The 22,841-nt window shown below is 41.6% G+C and overlaps 1 protein-coding gene across 5 annotated transcripts in view; it reads right to left on the bottom strand.

Annotated features, from left to right (window-relative positions):
- The window catches only part of xpo6 (exportin 6), a 110,646-nt gene that overhangs the window by 52,398 nt on the left and 35,407 nt on the right, over positions 1-22,841 (bottom strand). For 4 of the 5 annotated variants that reach the window (XM_078240459.1, XM_078240461.1, XM_078240462.1 and 1 more), the window contains exons 2-6: positions 21,597-21,687; positions 19,372-19,484; positions 18,160-18,357; positions 16,668-16,827; positions 1,003-1,080 (exon numbers count right to left, since the gene is read on the bottom strand). In XM_078240459.1, the coding sequence (XP_078096585.1) occupies positions 1,003-1,080; positions 16,668-16,827; positions 18,160-18,357; positions 19,372-19,484; positions 21,597-21,687 (640 nt within the window). The remainder of the gene's footprint in view (positions 1-1,002; positions 1,081-16,667; positions 16,828-18,159; positions 18,358-19,371; positions 19,485-21,596; positions 21,688-22,841) is intronic. The other variant, XM_078240464.1, reaches the window with a different exon arrangement.

The raw sequence follows: 22,841 nt of genomic DNA, 5'->3' as shown, positions 1-22,841 counted from the left end.
CCTCTAAAAATAAACCCGTTGCCTGAACTTAGTCTTGGCAGCAACATCTTAAAATGTTGAACTACAGTAATGATATAAGTTAAAATGTTAAATCTACAGTATTTTACTTTCATCTTAAAATGTTGGCTGTTTAGTGGGAAGAGTGTAAGGTACAATCTCAAGCATGATATGCCTTTGAAAGAAGATTATTCCTTGTAAGACCAGAGGGGGCATGTATTGCTACATTCCACAGGCACAGCAAAAAGTTGAGCGATGCTGATGCCAGGATGAGTGGACAATTTGTACTGTGTAGTAATTTTGAACGACTGCATGCTGGGTTGAATCTGCAGGAAGGGAATCTCTTTCTCTGAAGTATTCTTGTAGCTTCCACTGAACCAGCTTACTTTAAACAGCTTAGTGAGACAAATGAACTTACGTTTATAAGTTTGTGTCTAATATTTTAATAATCAAAGAACACTGAAAACTGCATAAAATTCAGACATTTTCATGCAAACTAAAGCAGCTTAGTTTGAAGCTTTTTTGATAGCTGCTTTTCATCAGTCTTCTGTAAAGAGATAGAGCTCATGATATTTTGTACAAGGGAGGGAGGGATCACATAGTCCAAATCCTACTATCATTTAACTATATATTGAGAGCTGAAGTACACTCTGCCCTTCATCACTGCTGATTCAAGGTTCCCTTATGTGTGTGATTGATGACAATAAATCTAGTGCAAAAACCAAACACCGACAGTGCAGTTACAAATGTCCTGAAGTTGCAATGGACACTGTTGACTTAGTGGAGTTTTGCTCATAATCTGGCTGCTCTACACGTCACTTGAGACTTGAGATCACTAATACCTTAAATAGATGTGTTCCATTCCCTAATAGCACCAGCTTGCTCCTACAGAATAAATATATTTGCATCAAAATTGGTACATTTAATGCAAATCACTGTCATTCACTCAGACTGACTGGTCATATATCCAAAGCACACACATTTCAATCAAGCAGCAGAACCTACCACTATCTCCTGAAGTTGGGGAGGGAGGTGGAGTAGCAGCTGTAACACTGTTTTTATCCCAAATGGTCTCTAAAATACCTGCAAAAAAAAAAAATTGTTGAATAAATCTAACCCTAAGTTTAAGAGTGAAGAATATTAACCAGCTTCAGAACGAAGTTATTCCAGCCCTCAATTTCAGGTCACACTGTAGCAAGTGAGTTAGTCGAAAGTTTGAACAGTAACACGGTGAGGAACCTTTACACTGTAGGGTCTTAGCTTGCCCTTACATTTTCTAAACTAACTAGCAGAAGATACAATGCTTTATTCTTGAGGTTTCTGGTAAATAATTTTCAATTTCTGTCCCAGCAGATTCTTGTAAAGCTCCCTCCACTTGAGTCTCCGATTGAGATTATTTATCATTAATATAAATAAATGGTGCATAAGAAAAGAAAGAGGAGTAGGCCATACAGCCCCTTGAGCCTGCTCCACCATTTAATACGATCCTGGCTGATCTTCAGCTTCAACTCCACTTTCCTGCCTGCTCCTGATTATCAATATGTTCAACAATGAAGCACCTACAACGGGTGGATGGAGCTATTACAAGGGGGCATAACTATAGGGTTCGTGGTGGGAGATATAGGAAGGATATCAGAGGTAGGTTCTTTACGCAGAGAGTGGTTGGGGTGTGGAATGGACTGCCTGCAGAGATAGTGGAGTCAGACACTTTAGGAACATTTAAGCGGTTATTGGATAGGCACGTGGAGCACACCAGGATGATAGGGAGTGGGATAACTTGATCTTGGTTTCAGATAAAGCTCGGCACAACATCGTGGGCCGAAGGGCCTGTTCTGTGCTGTACTGTTCTATGTTCTATGTTCTATGTACAACACACTGGTTAGAGAACTTTGAAGATTCACAACCCTCTGAAGAAATTTCACATCCTAGCCTCGTATCCTGAGACTGTACCAGTGTTATTGATTCCCCAGCCACGGGGGTGGTGGGTGGGGACAAGCACACAGACGAGTGAGCGAGGATCATTCTTCCTGAGATTAGTTTTTTTTTCAATGGAATGTATTTTTAATTCTTCCTTTGCTTATTGCTAATTTAAACGATCAACCATATCCAGTTCTCTCCTCATGCCAAAGTAATTGACTTGTTCGGGATTAGAGTATTTTTCTTTCAAACTTAATATGGCATTCAATTGTATTATAATCACTTTTCTCCACTAGATCTTTTAAGAAGAGATTAATTAACTGTTTCTTGGGGATGATACTAGATATAAATCAGTTTTATCATTGATTGGTTCCACAAAATATTGTTCCAGAAAGGCATACAAAAGCATTCCACAAATTTATCTTTCAGATCATCTTTGCAAATTTGATTCATCCAATCTGAGATTAAAGCCCCCACCGATTCTACTTCCTGATCTTCTGAGCCAAGATCCTTTCTCACTACTGTCTTTATGTCATCTTTCACTTTCAGCCCCCTCCCCCACTTTCCATGCTTTCTGAAATGTGTACACCCTTTAATACTTATTTCCCAATCTTGGTCATCTTGTAACCATATCTCTGCAAATGCCTTTAGATCTAAACAATTTATTTCTATTTGTTCCACAAACTCATCTGTCTTATTAAGAATGTTTTGTGTATTTACCTCTCAGGGACAAAAGTGGGGACTTATGCTTGGAGCCCAAAGAAGTAGGGGAGATCCTAAATGAATACTTTGCGTCGGTATTCACAAAGGAGAGGGGTGTGTTGACTGGGAGTGTCTCTGAGCGGAGTGTTGAACCGTTGGAGAAAATCTCCATTACAAAGGAGGAAGTGTTAGGTTTGTTAGAGAATATAAAGACTGACAAATCCCCAGGGCCTGATGGAATCTATCCAAGGCTGCTCAGGGAGACGAGAGGTGAAATCGTTGGGCCTCTGACGCAAATCTTTGTCTCGTCACTGGACACAGGTGAGGTCCCAGAGGATTGGAGGATAGCCAATGTGGTCCCGTTATTTAAGAAGGGTAGGAAGGATAACCCGGGTAATTATAGGCCGGTGAGCTTGACGTCCGTGGTGGGGAAGTTGTTGGAGAAGATTCTTAGAGATAGGATGTATGCGCATTTAGAAAGGAATAAACTCATTAACGATAGTCAGCATGGTTTTGTGAGAGGGAGGTCATGCCTCACTAACCTGGTGGTGTTTTTTGAAGAAGTGGCCAAAATGGTTGACGAAGGAAGGGCCGTGGATGTTGTCTATATGGACTTTAGTAAAGCGTTTGACAAAGTCCCTCATGGTAGGCTAGTGAAAAAGGTTGGATCCCATGGGATAAAGGGGGAGGTGGCTAGATGGGTGGAGAACTGGCTTGGTCATAGAAGACAGAGGGTGGTAGTGGAAGGGTCTTTTTCCGGCTGGAGGCCTGTGACTAGTGGTGTTCCGCAGGGCTCTGTATTGGGACCTCTGCTGTTTGTGATTTATATAAATGATCTGGAAGAAGGAGTAACTGGGGTGATCAGTAAGTTTGCGGACGACACAAAACTGGCAGGACTTGCAGATAGTGAGGAACATTGTCAGAGGCTACAGAAGGATATAGATAGGCTGGAAATTTGGGCAAGGAAATGGCAGATGGAGTTCAATCCTGATAAATGCGAAGTGATGCATTTAGGTGGGAATAATGTAGGGAGGAGCTACACGATAAATGGAAGAACCATAAAGGGTGTAGAGATGCAGAGGGACCTGGGTGTGCAAGTCCACAGATCTTTGAAGGTGACGTCACAGGTGGAAAAGGTGGTGAAGAAGGCATATGGCATGCTTGCCTTTATAGAACGGGGCATAGAGTATAAGAGTTGGGGTCTGATGTTGCAGATGCATAGAACGTTGGTTCGGCCGCATTTGGAATACTGCGTGCAGTTCTGGTCGCCACACTACCAGAAGGACGTGGAGGCTTTGGAGAGAGTACAGAGGAGGTTTACCAGGATGTTGCCTGGTATGGAGGGGCTTGGTTATGAGGAGAGATTGGGGAAACTGGGGTTGTTCTCCTTGGAAAGACGGAGGATGAGGGGAGACTTAATAGAGGTGTATAAAATTATGAAAGGCATAGATAGGGTGAACGGTGGGAAGCTTTTCCCCGGGTCGGTGGTGACGTTCACGAGGGGTCATAGGTTCAAGGTGAAGGGGGGGGAGGTTTAACACAGATATCAGAAGGACATATTTTACACAGAGGGTCGTGGGGGCCTGGAATGTGTTGCCGGGCAAGGTGGTGGAGGCGGACACACTGGGAACGTTTAAGACTTATCTAGACAGCTATATGAACGGAGTGGGAATGGAGGGATACAAAAGAGTGGTCTAGTTTGGACCAGGGAGTGGCGCGGGCTAATTGTTCCTTGTTTCTCGTTTCAAGGCTTCATTCTATGATCTGCCAGTACAGAGCGAGACTGCGGATAGTTGGGAACCTGTCTCGGGGGCAGGGAATTCATATGGTGTTCGTGGAAGTGGAAATGACTAGGGTTGGGAAGCATTTTCCGATCAGGGCCGGTGTGATCTCCTGGACTCGTTTCGATCGCCTCAGGGGGTCGGAGAGGAATTTCCCAGATTTTTTTTTCCCCATATTGGCCCTGGGGTTTTCACTCTGGGTTTTCGCCTCTCCCTGGAGATCACATGGTCTGGAATGGGGGGGTGGGGGTGAGTTAATAGGTTGTGATGAACAAAGCATCATAGCTGTGAGGGACAGCTCGGTGGATAGGATATTGGTATGTAGATAGGCTGGAAAATTGGGCGGGGATCCTGGATTCAGGATTCAATCCTGGACCAGGGAGCGGCGCGGGCTTGGAGGGCCTGTTCCTGTGCTGTATTGTTCTTTGTATTCAGATAGAGTCTTTAATTTTACTTTATTTTTAAACTATGTGCATTGACCTTATTCACTGATAGACTATTACTATTAAACTCCGTCCCCCCCTATCCACCCAGCTCGTCTTTACCCACATCACTCCACTGTTCTATTGTCTTGACTTTTCTCTTTAGATTTCCAAATCTTCTTTTCACTTTTAGTTTGAAGCCCTATACACAGCCCTAGATAAATGATTTGCCAGGACACTGATCTCAGCTTGGTTTAAGTGGAGCCCATCCCAACAGAACAGCTCCCTCTTTTCAGAGTATGTGTATCAGTTTTATAAAGCAAAACTCCTTCTTCACAGACCTCTCTGAGTAATGCATTTATTTCTCTAAATTTGCTTGATCCTATGCCAATTGTCACATGGCTCAGGTAACAATCCAGAGGTTATTGCATTCGAGCTTGTGTCTTTTAATCTGCACCCTAACTCATCAAACTCTCTCAGCAGAACATCATGCCTAGTTCTACCAATGCTGCTGGTTCCTACATGGACAATGACAACTAGATCCTCAGCCTCCCAATCCAATTTTGTTTTCAGCTGCAATGAGAGTCCTTCACCCTGCACCAGGCAGGCAAAATAACTTTCAGAACTTCTGGTCACAGCTGCAGAGAGAACAGCATTCAACTCCTGGACTATACTGTTCCTGATCAATACCACATTCCTTTTCACTGCCCCCAACTGGATGGCTTCCTGCACCATAGTACGAAGGTCAGTTTGCTCATCTACCCTTCAGTCCTTGTTGTTTAATACACAGGGAGCAAGTACCTTGTAAATGTTGGCCATAGTCCAAGATCTGAGGCTCATCCATTATTACATGTTGGACCCCTTACTAAGGGCATAAGAACTAGGGGTAAGAGTAGGCAATTTAGTCCCTCGAGCCTGCACCGCCATTCAATACAATCATGGCTGAACTCTTCTCAGCCTCAACTCCACTTTCCTGTCCATTCACCATAGGCCTTCAAACTCTAACTAAAAATCAGTTCACCTCTTCCTTAAATTTACCCAATATCCCAGCATTCACCATGCTGTGCAGTCGTCAGTTCCACACACTCATGACCCTTTGAAATAAGTAATTTCTCCTCATCTCTACTTTAAATCTGCCACCCCTTACTCTAAAACTATGAACTCTTGTTTCTAGATTTCCCTACAAGAGGAAACATTTCCTCCATGTCTACTTTGCCAATCCCCTAATCATCTTGTACACCTCAATTAGGTCTCCTCTCATTCTCCTAAACCCCAGAGAGTATGGGCCTAAACTGGCCAATCCGTCTTCATAAGACAAACCCCATATCTCTGAAATCCATCTGGTGAACCTCTTCTGAACCACCTCCAATACAACTACCTGAAATAAGGGGACAAAAACTATACACAATATTCCAAAGTGTGGTTCTTCGAAGTACCTTCTATCCCTGAATCCAAGTCATTAATAGATTGTAAATAGTTGGGGCCCCCAGAACCAAACCCTGTGGCATCCCACTAGTTACATTTTGCCAGCCGGAAAAAGACCCATTTATCCTGATTGTATTTTCTGTTGGTTAGCCAATCCTCTTTCCAAGCTAATAAATTACCCCATATCCTATGTGAGGCATCTTATCAAATGCCTTCTGGAAGTCCAGATATACTATATCTACAGGATTCCCATTACCCACCTTGCTTGTAACATCTTTGAAGAACTCAAGCAAATTAGTCAAACATGATTTATCCTCAAAGCCATACTGACTCTGGGTTGCATTTTGACTGTCTAAATGTCCTGTTATTACTTGCCTGATTTGCAGTCACATCCTCCTGCCCTTGATAGTTGACCAATTCTGAAGTTCTACTTTGCTTTAGGGGGCGTGACTGTGTCCATCTGCAACTCAGACTCTGAGCCAAAGTTGCTGAAGCTGCTGACAACTATCGCAGGCAGATAGAGTTGTTCGGATGTGTCATAAATTCCACAAACTGCCACACCCTTGAGGCACAACACATCACCTGCACTGCCATGCCTGTCTAACCGTATTCATTTGATTAGTTAACTGCTTATGAAATTAGCAAGTTAGTCTCCTAGCTTGGAGACAAACCCTCTTGGAGGTAAGCAGCAGCTTCTTCCGTTTTTGCAATGAATTCTGACTTGCATCAATTTCCTGACCTAGCACTCTATTCACAGATTACTCTCTGCAGTATCAAACACTGTTTACTCGCAGAGATCTTATTACTGCTCCAATTAATAACACTTATTCAGACAACTGCTTTTTGATGATTAACATGTAATTACCACTGCCAGTCAGGTTCTGTTTCAGGTAATTTAACTAGCTTGTAGTTTTTTTTGCAGGTTTAAAGTTTGAGACAGATTCTAATTATTAATCTAAATTACCACTTGCAACATATTTAGCAGAGATGCCATTTGCACCAAATTCCTGACTTCGCACTTGGTTCACAAAGCACTATGTTCCCGGATCACTGTTCTACCCGCAGTTCTGAAAGTTGAATGACTTGCCATTTTTTCCACTGCTAGAGCCCTAGTTATTGCAATAATTTATTTAATTCTGAGCCAGTAGTTTCCAGGAATTCAGCAGTCTTGACCAGGAGGCAATATGGTGCTCAGGCAGGCAGTAACTGGGCTGCACAGACAGGTAGGCTGAACCCCTACATAGGTGACCATTGAAGCAAACACCTGACCAAGAGCAACATTCACCAACACACTCATTTTTCATAGCACAATAAAAGCTAGTTTATTCATTATTTCAGACTGAGAGCTTTACAGTTCTTAGCACTCACTAGAGTGGACCCATTACTGGATTAGCAGGGATGTACTTTGAAACAATAAAAAATTCAATTATACGTCATCTGCCAAGTTCTGTGATGAAATTTGGGTTTCAGAAGCACAGCAAGCATAACCTCTTATTTCTTACACCAAGCTCATTCACATTTCAATACTAATGCTCATTTGTCCTAGATGCAAATTTATTGAATTGCTGGACAATTAGCTGAAAAATAGCCAAATAGCTCCAATTGTGAATTTTTCATAAAAGTTCTCAAATTTTACTACATCTTCTGTGCTGGCATCTGTTAAATATAGACACAACAATATTTATCCCATTTGGGAGGAAAACCACACAGTTAACCTCTGTGTACATTTCAGCATTTGAAGTTGAGAAAATCAAATTTATAAATGCATATTAACAAAACATATAAATAGGTGCATCTTAAATTGAAGTGTGATAATTTCAGAGCATGGGAACTATTGCAAACTTCTCATTCACAGCACTGACAAAATTACTAATTCTGAAATGTGTTTCAATTTTAATGATAATATTTTTAAAGATTTGTGTGTAGTCTCCAACAACACGAATCTGCAGCTTATGTAACAGGGCAAGGGTTAGTTGCTATGTAACATTACAGAGTCTTTACTGATTTAGCAAGGTGAGAGTTAATCATTGTATACCTGCAGAGTTACTAAGTTACTCACTGTATCTGCATAGTTACTATTGATTCAACCACTTGTATTTATATAGCACCTCTAATGTAAGCATTTAAATTTTTTGCCCATTGCTTGGTGTCAATAAAACTGTAGGAACTGTAGGAAAAGGAAAGAAACAAACTAAAACCTAGACACAGAATAAATAATTAAAACAGATATGCAAAGCAGGTTGTGTGCCTGGACCACAATATGGCCAAATTTGTGGACAGCAATATGCAATAGAGTTCTCCATCTTTAATCTCTCCAGCTCAGAGTCTTTGAACTACAGGGAGCTGGAGACATTCGGGTGGGGAAATTTCTGGACACTTTGCACTACTTTGGTCACACCTCATAGGGAGTGGCAGATTGTGAACAGGGTTGATGTGAGTGATAATGTAGAGAATAAAGGAAAATCAGGTGAAATAGAGAACAAAGGGCCACAGCAACTGGTCCTATCCAACAGATACAAGTGCTGCTTTGCCTTGGGTGATGTTAAACGTCTTGAGTGTTGTAGGAATTGCAATCAAGACAAGTGGAGAGTAAGGATAAAGGCCATTGGAAAAATGGCTAGCATGCACACCATGGCACCTTGAAGGAGGAGGTTGTGCAAAAGAGGGAAGCCTAATGTGGTAGCACTGCAGAAGATTCAGTACTCAGGGAGGCAGATAGCGTTAGCATCTTATGTCATCAGGACTGAGTGTCCCCCATGGGATAAGCGGATCGGGAAGGATGAACATATAGCTGAAGGAGTGGTGCGGGAATGAGGTGCTCCATTTCATGGGATAATGGCACCAGTCCTGGAACAGGAAGGAATTGTATTGCTAGGCTGAGCTCTACTCGAATCAGGTTAGGACCAGGATTCCAGTGGAAAGAATAAATAAGAGTGACCACAAGGACTTTAAAATTTCAGTGGGGAATCAGGGTCTGGTGGAAAAGATACTATTGATAATAGTTCACAAACAAATGCATGGGAAGAGAGTACAGTGACAATCAGAAAGTTAAAAATATTAGATCAGAGGGGTAGGTTAGTGTGGACCAAATAAGCATTCTTCATTAAAAAAACTCAGAAGAAGGGAAAAACTAAGTGAACTGGAGGCTCAAATTCAACTTGGAGAGTGTGACATAGTAGAAATTACTGAGACATGACAGTTGGGACTGGAAATCAAATATACCTCGTGGTGGGGTCAAACGATTAAGGGTGAAATCATTTCGATGGCAAGAATGTGATGATATGATGCCTTTAAAAAATGTATCATCATTTTTGAATAGGTGACAAAGATAATTGATGAGGGAAGGGCTGTGGATGTAGTTTATATGGACTTTATTAAGGTGTTTGACAAGGTCCCACATGGCAGACTGGAACAAAACTAAAATCACTTGGGATTTGGGGTGGGCTGGCTAGATGGATACAGAACTGGCTTGGTCATAGAAGACAGAGTAGAGATGGAAGGGTGTTTTTCAGAATGGAGATCTGTAGCTAGTGGTGTTCCACAGGGATTGGTGCTGGGACCTCTGTTTTTTGTAGCATATATAAATGATCTGGAGGAAAATTTGGGTGGTCTGATTAGTAAGTTTGCAAATGACATGAAGATTGGTGGAGTTGCTGATAGTGTCGGGGATTGTCAGAGGATACAAGAATTGTCAGAGGATACAAGATATAGATAGATTGGAGGCTTGGGCACAGAAATGGCATATGGAGTTTAATCCAGACAAATGCGAGGTGATGCATTTTGGAGGATCAAATTTAGTTGTGAATTATACTGTAAATGGCAGAACCCTTAGGAACCTTAACATACAGAATGATCTGGGTGTGCAGGTCCACAGTTTCCTAAAAGTGGAAACACCGGTGGCCAAGGTGATTAAAAAGGCATAGGGCATGCTTGCCTTCATCGGCCGGGGCATTGAGTACAAAGAGTTGGCAAATCATGTTACAGCTATATAAAAACCTGGCTGGGCCGCATTAGGAGTTCTGCGTGCAGTTCTGGTCGCCACACTATCAGAAAGACATGGAAGCTTTGGAGAGAGTGCCAGGATGTTGCCTGGTCTCGAGGGAGTTGGCAATGAGGAGAGGTTGAATAAGCTAGGATTGTTTTCACTGGAAAGACGGAGATTGAGAGAAGACCTGATAGAGGTCTACAAAATTATGAGGGACACAGACAGGGTGGATAGTCAGAGGCTTTTTCCCAGGGTGGAAGTGTCAGTTACAAGGAGGCATAGGTTCAAGGTGAGAGGGAGCAAGTTCAAGAGAGATGTGCGGGGGAAGATTTTCATGCAGGGAAGGTGGGTGCCTGGGACACGCTGCCGGAGGAGGTGGTGGAAGCAGACATATTAGCAATATTTAAGAGGCATCTGTATGGGTACATGAATAGGAAGGGAATAGAGGGATATGGACCGTGTAAGAGCAGGAGGTTTCTTTTAGTTTAGAGTATCATGATTGGCAGAGGTTTGGACGGCAGAAGGGCCTGTTCCTGTGCGGTACTTTTATTTGTTTATGTTTCTTGTAAAGGACATGTTTAGAAGTCAGCTGATCTACAAGGTACTGATTTGTCTGGGCAGCAGGGAGCTCAAAACGTTGTGAATGCAGGATAATGACTGATTTTTAGTTAATGGTGTGTTTGTCTAACAGAGTTAATGCATTTGTGTTTACTTGGGTTTCAGAATAAGGTTTTGATTAGTTTGATTGACAAGAGTTGTGTGTTAACAAGCGGAGAAAGTATTTTAAAACAGTCAGCTTCTGCCTGGCTCTGAAAAAAGCAAGATGTGTCTTTCTGTCTAGCTCTCTCTGGATGTTACTGTTTGGGGCTGTCAGAAGATAGGTATCTCTGTCTCTCCAGAGTTGTTCAAAAAGCTCTAGGATTGTTTACAAGTAAAAGCATTTGAACCTGTGTTGTTGCTAACTGATTTTGAAGAGGAGTTTAAGTCAAAAGTGGAATATTGTTTGAATTGGAACTAATAGGTAGGTTCATGGTTAAGAACTGCACCTTGTCATGTTTAAGTATTGTTCAAATGTTAACTATTAAGCTGATTCATTTGTTGTAGTTAAACTGTATTCTTGAATAAAGTGTGTTTTGATAAAAGCTACTTAGTCAGTAGAAACGCACCTAGAATGAAACATTAACAATCCTCACAATGCCAAAATAACGAATAATTGGGGTCTTACTTCATAATATGTCTTGGGGTTTCTGCTCTCGAACCCTAACAAAAGGATAAGATAAGAAATAAGAAAGCAGCGGAGACTTTGAGTATAATTAAGAAATAGAAAAGGATTTAAGAAGAAAGTGTGAGCTGTGTATCAGGTGAGTAACTGAAGTGATAAAATACTGAGATTAGACAAGCATAGGTTTTAATCAGGGATTTTAACTTTCATATACATGATGAACAGAGAAGCACGCAAAATAATGAATTTGACAGTGTCCCAAATCATTTCTGCAACTGTATGTTCTAGAGCCAACATGTGGAAGGCCATATTAGTTTTAATGAGTAATTAGTTTTAGTGAACAATCTAATCTCTGAGAAAAGTTCGCTAACAATATGACCAAGTCCAAGATAATGTTGAAAGAATGCTTGAAAGGTAGAAACATGAAACAGTTCAAACAGATTTAAACAAGATTGACTTCAATGGGATGAAATAGAAACTATCCAGAATAAAGTTGGAAAATCTGTTCATGGGCAAAACGGCAGAAAATCAGAGGCCAATTGGTATCAGGAGCTAGGAAAATAAAATGCAGATCGCGGAGAATTTCAAGTTACTAAATAAGTTGGAGCTAGCCAGTGATTGAAGAGAGGTTTTGTTTATGGAGCGTGTCTGGCATGTTAAAAGGCTGGGTAAACTTTGAGCACAGCAAGAGTTTTAACAACACCAGGTTAAAACCTGGTGTTGTTAAAACTCTTACCGTGTTTACCTCAGTCCAACGCCGGCATCTCCACATCATGACTACCATAAACTTTGAGCAGCAGTGAGCACAAGGTTACCAAGCAAAGAAAATTGAAGATGTGAAAGAGACCAGAACTGGAGTGTTATATGGTTTCTGCAATTTACAGAGAGAGGGAGAGGACAGGCTGCTTATCTCACGATTTAAAAAAAATATTTCCTGGGATGTGGGTGATGCTGGCTAAGTCAGCATTTTTACTGCCCATTCCTAATAGCACTCGAGGTAGTGATGGTTGAATTGCCTTCTTGAACCGCTGCAGTCCCTGTGGCGTAGCTATACACAATACTGTTAGGGAGTTCCAGGATTTTGAACCAGTGTCAGTGAAGGAACAGCGCTATGGTTCCAAGTCAGGATGGTAGGTGGCTTGAAGGGGAACTTGCAGTTAGTGGTATTCTCTGCTGCCTTTGTACTTCTAGGTGGTCAATGTCACGGTTTGGAAGGTGCTGTTGAAGGAGCCTTGGTGACTTCCTGCAGTGCGTCATATAGATGTTACACACTGCTGCCAGTGTTGGTGGTGGAGGGAGTGGGTGTTGAAGATGGTGGGTGGGGTGTCAATCAAGCAAACTGCTTTGTCCCGAGTGGTGTTGAGCTTCGTGAGTATTGTAGGAGTTGCACTCAGAGGTAAGTGGACAGTATTTCATCTAACTCCTGACTTGTGCTTTCTAGATAGTGGACAGGCTTTGTGAAGTCACGAAATGAATTATCTCCACAGAAATCCCAGTCTTTGGCCTGTTCTTGCAGCCACAGTATTTATATGGCTGGTCAGTCCAATTTCTGGTCAATAGTAACCCCAGGATGTTGTTGATAGTAGGGCATTCAGTGATGGTAATGCCACTAACGTCAAGGGGAGATGGCTGGATTCTCTTTTGTTGGACATGGTAGTTGCGTGGCACTTGTGTGGTAGGTATGTAAAATATGAAACCAAGGTTGAGAGAAGTCTGGTTCAGTCTCAATTAACAAGGTGTTCATAGCTAGAGAACAGAATTTATGGCAGGGATCTTCCGAATATTTAACCGAAAGAATTTATTGCTCATCCAATAGTGATGTCAGACAAAAACCTGACAGAACAAAGAAAATTACATCACAGGAACAGGCCCTTCGGTCCTGCAAGCCTGTACCGACCATGCTTCTCGACTTAACTAAAACCCCCTATCCTTCCAGGGACCATATCCCTCTATTCCCATCCTATTCATGTATTTGTCAAGACGCCCCTTAAAAGTCACTATCGTATCTGCATCCACTACCTCCCCCGCAGCGAGTTCTAGGCACCCACCACCCTCTGTGTAAAAAATCTGCCTCGTACATCTCCTTTAAACCTTGCCCCCTAGTAATTGACTCTTCCACCCTGAGAAAAAGCTTCTGACTATCCACTCTGTCCATGCCCCTCATAATCTTGTAGACTTCTATCAGGTCACCCCTCAATCTCCGGCGTTCCAGTGAGAACAAACCAAGTTTCTCCAACCTCTCCTCATAGCTGATGCCCTCCATACCAGGCAACATCCTGGTAAATCTTTTCTGTACCCTCTCCAAAGCCTCCACATCTTTCTGGTAGTGGCGACCAGAATTGAACACTATATTCTGAGTGTGGCCTAACTAAGATTCTATAAAGCTGCAACACGACTTGCCAATTTTTAAACTCAATGCCCCGGCTGATGAAGGCAAGCATGCCGTATGCCTTCTTGACTATCTTCTCCACCTGCGTTGTCACTTTCAGTGACCTGTGTACCTGTACACCCAGATCCCTCTGCCTATCAATACTCTTAAGGGTCTTGCCATTTACTGCTTATTTCCTATTTGTATTAGACCTTCCAAAACGCATTACCTCACATTTGTCCGGATTAAACTCCATCTGCCACGTCTACGCCCAAGTCTACAACGGATCTACATCCTACTGTATCCTCTGATGGTCCTCATTGCTGTCTGCAAATCCACCAATCTGTGTGTCGTTTGCAAACTTACTAATCAATCCAGTTACATTTTCCTCCAAATCATTTATATATATTACAAACAGCAACGGTCCCAGCTCTGATCCCTGAGGAACGCCACTTGTCACAGCTCTCCATTCAGAAACGCACCCTTCCACTGCTACCCTCTGTCTTCTTTCACCGAGCCAGTTTTGTATCCACCTTGCCAGCTCACCTCTGATCCCATGCGACTTCACCTTCTGCACCAGTCTGCCATGAGGGACCTTGTCAAAAGCCTTACTGAAGTTCACGTAGACGACATCCACTGTCCTACCCTCAATCATCTTCGTCACTTCCTCAAAAAACTCAATCAAGTTAGTGAGACATGACCTCCCCTTCACAAAACCATGTTGCCTCTCACTAATATGTCCACTTATTTCCAAGTGGGAATAAATCCTGTCTTGAAGAATCCCCTCCAATAATTTCCCTACCACTGATGCAAGGCTCACCGGCCTGTAATTACCTGGATTATTTCTGTTACCCTTCTTAAACAAAGGAACAACATTGGCTATTCTCCAATCCTCTGGAACCTCCCCTGTGGAGATGCCAGCGTTGGACTGGGGTAAACACAGTAAGAGTTTTAACAACACCAGGTTAAAGTCCAACAGGTTTATGTGGTAGCAAATGCCACCTCCCCTGTAGCCAGTGAGGATACAAAGATTTCTCTCAAGGCCCCAGCAATTTCCTCCCTTGCCTCTCTCAGTATTCTGGGGTATATCCCATCAGGCCCTGGGGACTTGTCTACCTTAATGTTTTTCAAGAACCCCAATACCACCTCCTTTTTGATCTCAACATGACTCAAACCATGATAGTTAAGTATTAATGGGAGAATCAAGAGTGGTAGTGAAGTAGAGCCAGGGGTCGCCAGCATACATGTGTGAAGCCTAATTATGTTTTTGGATCATGTAACCAAGGAGCATCAAAAATGTGAGAAATAGAAAGAGACCAAGGAATAGAAACTTCAGGCACACCAGAGGTAATGATGGAGAGCAGCAAGAGAAGCCAATGCATGTGATATTCTGGCTATGATCAGATAGATAGGAATTGAGTTAGCCGAGTGTAGTCCTATCCAGTTGAATAACAATGGAAAGATGTTGGAGAATGTCAATGGTCGCAGACAGGTGAAGAACAAGGAGGGATAGTTTACAATGAGATAGATGATCATGTCATTTTTGTGGAAACCATTTTCCTCTTAAATGGGGGAAAGTGCAGTACTTGCTACAAAATGCAGACACCATGAATGGCAGGTATTACTGTTTCTTCATGCAAGACCTATTAGAAAACTGCAGTAATTTGAAGTGCAAATGTTCAAAATGCCACCTGTTTTGTATACTGGAATTAAATGCATCCACATATAGAAAGAGCTAAGATTTCCAGGTATCTCATAACATCCTTAGGATGTTCTTACTTTTGAAGTGTAATCATTCATATGTGCAAATCTGAAATTCATTTATGGACAAGCAGCAATGAGACAAATGACTAGTTACATGTTCCTGATGATGTTGGCGAGGGAGAAATGCTGCCCAAGGCATCAGGAGAATCCACTACTCTTTTGCATAGTGTCACTAGGTCTTCACTTGTAACTGAAGTAGATGGAGCCTGAGTTTAACCAAAAAGTGGTACCTCCAACAATGGAAAACCCCTTCAATATTGCACTGAAGCGTCAGCCTGGTTCATATGCTCAAGTTCTGGAACCCTGAATACATCAATTCAAGTGAGAGAATACTACCAACTCTGCCAACCCAACATCTAACAAAAGTATTAGGATGTGGAAGGAAAGTTGCAAGAAAACCCCTTGATCATAATGCATTTTTACATTTATGGGTAGTTCTCAATCATATGGTACAATGATCTGTCAAATTTAATTACTTGTGTACAATGACTTCCTCATTACATGAAAAATAACTGGCTTTATAATGAGGAGCGTGGACTATGTTGTTCATGGCAGCTTATTATTCTGGAGCACTGGATCCACAACCTTGGCTGCCGAATTATCTAATCTGGTACCAAACCATAGAATACGACATGGCAAGAGGCCGCCATTAGGTCCATCTTATGTCAGATGGTAGATAAATCCAATAGGTTTGCATATTTCTCCGCTTCAAATACTGTTCAATTTTCCCTTATATCCAACCTCTCTCTCAACCTGAAGTTGTTCAGGCAATGGTAGTTGTTCACAGATTAGACATTATAGAATTAGAGAATTTACAGCGAAGGAAGTAATTCAGCTCATAGGTTCCTGTGCCTTTTCAAAAGCAGCTACACTAAGTCTACTTTCTTGTCCTTTGCCTGCATCCTTTTATATTCTTCCTTTTAAAGCATTTAACCAGTGAAGCATTCTATGTCCTAATAATTCAGAATAAAATAACTTGCCCCACTGCTCTTCTCACAACAATTCTGCTCTGATCTCCCAACCTGCAGTGACAATCCCTGTGTTTACTCAATGTTGTACAATGACCACCATTTTCATAACTGACCTGTGATAAGGCCGAGTACTGTTGGCACCTGATCCAGCAGCAGTTTTCGGAGCTCCTCCTTCCGTGCCACACTGAGGTCCTCCCGTGGGCACGCTAACTCCTCCGAGGTAGTCTTCAACATGATCAGACCCAAAGGCGTGGTGGAAGGAGCCTGGATTAGCTAAATAGGAAAACATTTCACAGCTTGCAGAGAAGCAGACAGATAGGTGTTGTTATAAGTGTTCACAAGTGACTTGAAATAGTTCAGCTTGGCAGCGCATCTCTTCCTGTTCCTCCCTCTGCCTCCAGAGACAACATTTGCTGTAGCTCTAATCATCCAGGCAGGTAAGCCTACCAGGAGGGACACAGACTGACCAAGCGCTTTATCAGCTGAAGATGAATGAGTCCCTTTTAAAATGCCCTCTGACAGGCAACTCTGAGACAAACGCTAACCACGAGACAGGAGACAGGCAAGTTGCAACCTGTGCCTGACCCAGTGCAACTGGATAACCTCATAACTTGAACGCACTGAATTTTGAAAAGCCTAATGAAGCGCTGCAGCTGTCCAAGTTCTGGATCTAACTCTGACCTTGGTCAGACTGAAACAGCTGATGTAAATGAAGCAGTTTGATGCTTTCAGTGAGAGACTAACAATACCCATTAAAAAGCTCGGTAGATTTGACACTCCTTGTATCACCCTGAGACTGCCACTTCAAGCATGGACAGGTTCAGAGTTCTGCAGCTGCAAACCAACCCTATCTGCAGCCTCAAACAGTATGTGGTATAGCAGCAGTCAATTAGCAATTCTACCTGTCACTTAACTGATGTGAAGGGAAGTGAAAAAGACTGGATTAGTAGTACACGAGCACAAAACTGTCTTCCTTTTAGTTTTGAAAGGCTACTTGACTGTTAGCCTTTACCCCAAGTGAACTGCGATTCAAAAATAAGGAAGTGGTACTTCAGTTGCACACAATTCTGGTCAGAACTCAACTGGAGTGTACTGGGTTCAGTTCTGGACACCAATCCTCAGGAAAGGCATTTTGCACTTTGAGAGGATACATGGCAAATTCAGCAGCATGATACAAGGACTGGAAAGGTTAGATGATGAGGAAAAGTTGCATAAACCTAAGTTTGTATTCCTTTGACTTTAGAAAGTTGAAGGGTAGCAAACCAAGGTATTTACAATGATTAAGGAATTCAATCGGGTAAATACAGAAAATATTTCCTTTGGTGGGGGAGATCCAGAACAAGAGGGTACAAATTAAAACCAGAGCTAAGCAATTTAGGAGTGAAAGCAAGAAGTATTTCTTCAAAGGGTACTGACAGGGACAAGGTACGCATGTTAGAATGTTGCTGGGAAAGGAATTTGGATTTATTTTGGAAGACCAGTTTTACCCTTATGGGAAATTATAGTAACAGATTATAATACAGCAGTTAATGCAATTATGCCATTATATATTAATTACAGGTGTAGCCAGACCAATAGCCTTTACGTTTCACTTGCCTACATTACCTGTAATGTGCTGGTGAAAAAATCATGGTAAAACATTGGCCAATCCTGTCTCCCGATATCCACAATTACTTTACACAACTTGTTGCGAATGAAATATGGCATTGTCTTGTGGTGTGCCAACAGAAGCTTGGGTAGGCAGCTTCGAATCTCCATTTTGTCTTGAGACGGGACTCCCAGCCACATCTTATTAATCAGGTTCTGGTGGGCAAAACAGTCAGATTTTTTTCATAAAGATAATACAAATAATTAACTCGGAATAAAATATTGGTTTAAACTACGGACAAATAAATTCCTTGACCTGGCATTAAAAAGGTGTGGATCAAAAGCAGCAATTATAGAATTGCACTACTAGCTAGTTCATATCCTTTACCTTTAACTCCTGCCCTATTTATGGGGTCAGGGCCCTGTGCTCACACGATTTCAGTATCCATTTTGGAAAATGCCATGGCACATTTTGTTAAAAGCACATTACAATTACAGATTACTGTTGATCAGTAATAAATATTTTTAGTGGCCTCACCCTAGCCTGCTGGGGTGCACTGAATCAACATATTAAATAAATCACCTGTAGTGCTATATTACAAACTAAAATGAGTCAACCATTTTATAGCAAGTTATGTAATGTGGATTGGGCTGGAGATCAACAGTAAAGTTTATTTATTAGTTACAAGTAAGGCTTACATTAACACTGCAATGAAGTTACTGTGAAATTCCCCTAGTCGCCACAGTCCGGCACCTTTTCGGGTCAATGCACCCAACCAGCACGTCTTTCAGAATGTGGGAGGAAACCCACACAGACAGGACCCAAGCCGGGAATCGAACCCAGGTCCCTAGTGCTGTGAAGCAGCAGTGCTAACCACTGTGCTACCCTGCCGCCCAACAGCCACTTTTTGCAACCTATATGCACCCTTGCACTGGGAGGAAACCACCACAATGTTCCTGAGATGAAGGTTCTCCTTCCACACCACCTCCAACCTCATTTGATAATTCAGCCCATAAATTTTGTGCAGTGTTATTGGGCGTAGTTAGAAACCAGCCATACTCCGTCACTGTGCTGAACATGACTAAAATTGGGACTTCAAGCCCAAGTCGCACCATTACTCAGCAACCCCATGTTTGAATTCTGCTTTTGAAAACAAAAGGAAACAATGGGGCTAATGCAAACTCCTACAAGGCCTGTCACACAGCTTTCATTCAATATCTCTGACTCACCTCAAACACTGTCAAGCTGTACATCATGACATACTCATTACGAGTGTTGGATAAGAAGTAAATACAATGTTGCCATGCTCCAATCTGCTGTGCAAAGTTATTTAACAGCTCCTCTGTAGAACAAAGAATACTCACAATGAGGCAAGTTTCCAATAGAAACCAGCATAATATAGGTACTGCCAATATCCCAAAAACTAAATACACACCCCAATCAGAATATACATATTATTTTAAGAACCTATTAACAGTTAAAAATTGATTCAAATAAGAACATCCATGATTCCTTAAACAAAAGGCAGAATCTTTTAAAAGTTCAGATGAAAATGGTGCCTTAGAGTTACAAAGATATACAAAGAAACATACCTACATACGAATTAGGAGCTATAGCTCCCTCAAGCTTGTTCCACCATTCAATAATATCACAGCCGATCTGATTGTAATCACAACTCCACTCCTGCCACCCACCCCCAATAACCTTTCACCTCTTGCTAATTAAAAATTTATCTACCTCTGCCTTAAAAATATTCATACTCCGCTTCCAACACCTTTTGAGGAAGAGTTCCAAAAACCCACGACTCAGAAAAAATGCTCATCTGTCCTAAATGGATGACCCCTTATTTTTAAACAGCAACCCCTAGTTCTAGATTCTCCCACAAGAGGAAACATCTCTGCCACATCCATCTTGCCAATACCCCTTAAGATCTGATATGTTTCAGTCAAGTTGTCTCTTACTCTATTAAACTCAAGAGGATACAAACTTGCCCAATCTTACATCAGAGAACAATCCTACATTCCTGGTATTAGTCTAGTAAATGTTCTATGAGCTGCTTCCAACACATTTATATCCTTCCTTAATTGAGAACAAACTGTACAAAGCACTCAAATGTGGTCTCACCAATGTTGTATAACTGAAGTATAACCTCCCTACTTTTGAATTCAATTTCCCTTGCAATAAATAACATTTTATTAGCTTTCCTAATAACTTGCTGTTCCTGCATATTAACCATTCCCATTTCTCTGCATCTCAGAACTCTGCAATCTCTCACCATTTAGTTAATAGGCTTCTTTTATATTCTTCCTATGAAAATGCACAATTTCACATTTTCCCACATTGCATTCCATATGCCACATCTTTGCCCGCTCACTTAACTTATCTATATCCTTTTGCAGCCTCCTGACCTCTTCACAATTTACTTTCCTATCTTTGCGACATCAGCAAATTTAGCAACCATGGCATTGGTCCCTTCACCCAAGTCATTTATATAAATTGTAAAAAAGTTCAGGCCCTAGCACCGATCCCTGCAACATACCACTTTTTGCATCTTGTCAACCAGAAAGTGGCCCATTTATGCCTACTCTCTATTTCCTGTTAGCTAAAAAATCTCCTATCCATGCCAGTATGTTACCGCCTACACCATGAACTTAAATAACATTTGATGTGGCATCTTATCAAATGCCTTCTGGAAATCTAAGTACAGTATATCTACTGGTTCTCCTTTATTCACAGCACATAGATTTCCCTGCACAAAACCATGTTGACACTGCCTGATTACCTTAAGTTGATCCAAGTGCCCTGCTGTAACATTGTTAATAGCTTCTAACATTTTTCCCTATGACAGATGTTATGCTAACTGGCCTGTGGTTTCCTGCTTCCAATCTCCCTTTTTGATAAAGGAATTGCATTTGCTATTTTGAATATAGGAGTTACAATCACTGTTAAACAGACATGGACAGTCTTAAGTAAAGAGAGAAACAGTAGAGTGCATTCACTGTAGATCATAAAGAAGTTTACAGGTGTGAGCAGTGATGGAGATCAATGTCGCCTCCACTCTAAAGATAATCCAAGGAGAATCATTATAGACTGCACTAAATCTTTGGTCTCCGATAAGACCGGCTCCGGGAGAAGCCGGTGAGACAATTCCAATTTCAAAGAGAATTTCCAGATCTCTCTTCAAAATAGCCAGCTGGGGAGCGTTACAACAGAGTCAAATAGTAAGGGCTACAATTTCCAGTGCATTAAATTCTTAATCTCAAGTGACCTGGAGAATGCAGCAACAGACAGGAGAGACTTAACCAAGTCAGGTGAAAGGGATAAAAATAGAATAATTCTCACATGCCTCCACATAGCAAAGAACAAGTGTCAAGTCATCAGAGCTCCACAACAACATAGAAATTCATCCAAATAAAATGATAAGTTGGAGCAATAGCCAGCTCTAGTCACTTACCAATCTCCCTTTTTCGCTCATTTGTGGTGCAACTGTGAAAGAACTCAGTCATAAGACTCTCTAATGCACGCAGAGAGGCCTCTTCAGATGCCTGCGAAAACAGTGAGGCTGCATTAATTAACCTGAAATTAATATAGGTTGAGGTTGGCTTGGAGGACTTACCAATATACTTTATATCATTGAAAGTGTTCTCAAAAAAAAGATTTGTGCACAATTCCAAGATATTCCAAGAATGGGAAGATAAAATCAGAAAGAAGAGATACGGTAACACTAAACTTGGGCTCAAGTCAGACAGAGGCAAGGAGTTTAGCTTCTGGAATCATTGCCCCATCATCTCTGGAAGTTAGACGGAGGGAAATACAGCACTAATGCTGTGGGTGAAATTTTTGTGATGATCTGTACTAATGCAAGATTTCTGCCAGAATTGCAATCCATCTACATGAATTGTTCAATTAACAGGTCTGAAATCTAATAGCTAAAGGGAAATCCGGGATTCCGTATTCCACTGTGTACACAGCAATGACGCAGCAGCAATGACTTGAGTCTGAATGGTCTACAGCAGCAAGAAACTGGGGAAACTCCAGACCGCACATGCAGATGATACAATTTTCTGAGCTTTAGGTTTGGCCCTCAACTGGTTCCAATTCTCACCACCATTGTTTTCTATGCAGTACCTAACTTGGTTCTCAACAGGTAACGTGTAGGCTTCAAACAAAGGTGGAAAGCACGTTTCCGAAAGATAAAATGCATTTGTCATATTCAGAAAAAGAACTCTCACAAAATTTGCTCTTCCCCGTTAACTCCCACTAGATATCCTTGCAGTTTAGATACTAGTCATTTTCTTTAAACTTCTTTTATGGTATATGGGTGTCACTGGCAAAACTAACATTAATATTTGTTAATGGGAACATTTGTTAATGCAATAAACGGGAAACTGTAAATGGAGGATCCTTGTATCTTGGGGATCATATTGCAAGTAAATTCACAATAAACACATAATTTGACGGAATAATACTTGAAAACAGAGCAAGACATCCCAAAGTATACCATAATTGATCTTCCAGCAGAACAATGACAAATATAAAAGCAGCCTCCTTAGCTCATTGAAGTGGGTAGGGAATGGGGGTGGTGGTGGTGGTAGTGGGTGGGAAAAGTAGGGATTGGAAGGGTGGCAAAGGCAGGGAAGCCAAAGTGAGAAGTAATATCAGGGAATTCACATAAATCTGTGGTAACTGAACTACATCA

The sequence above is a fragment of the Mustelus asterias genome, chromosome 23 (assembly GCF_964213995.1).
Source record: "Mustelus asterias chromosome 23, sMusAst1.hap1.1, whole genome shotgun sequence".
NCBI lineage: Eukaryota > Metazoa > Chordata > Chondrichthyes > Carcharhiniformes > Triakidae > Mustelus > Mustelus asterias.
The sequence above is the reverse complement of the archived record's forward strand: the minus strand, read 5'-3'. Positions and strand labels throughout refer to the sequence as shown.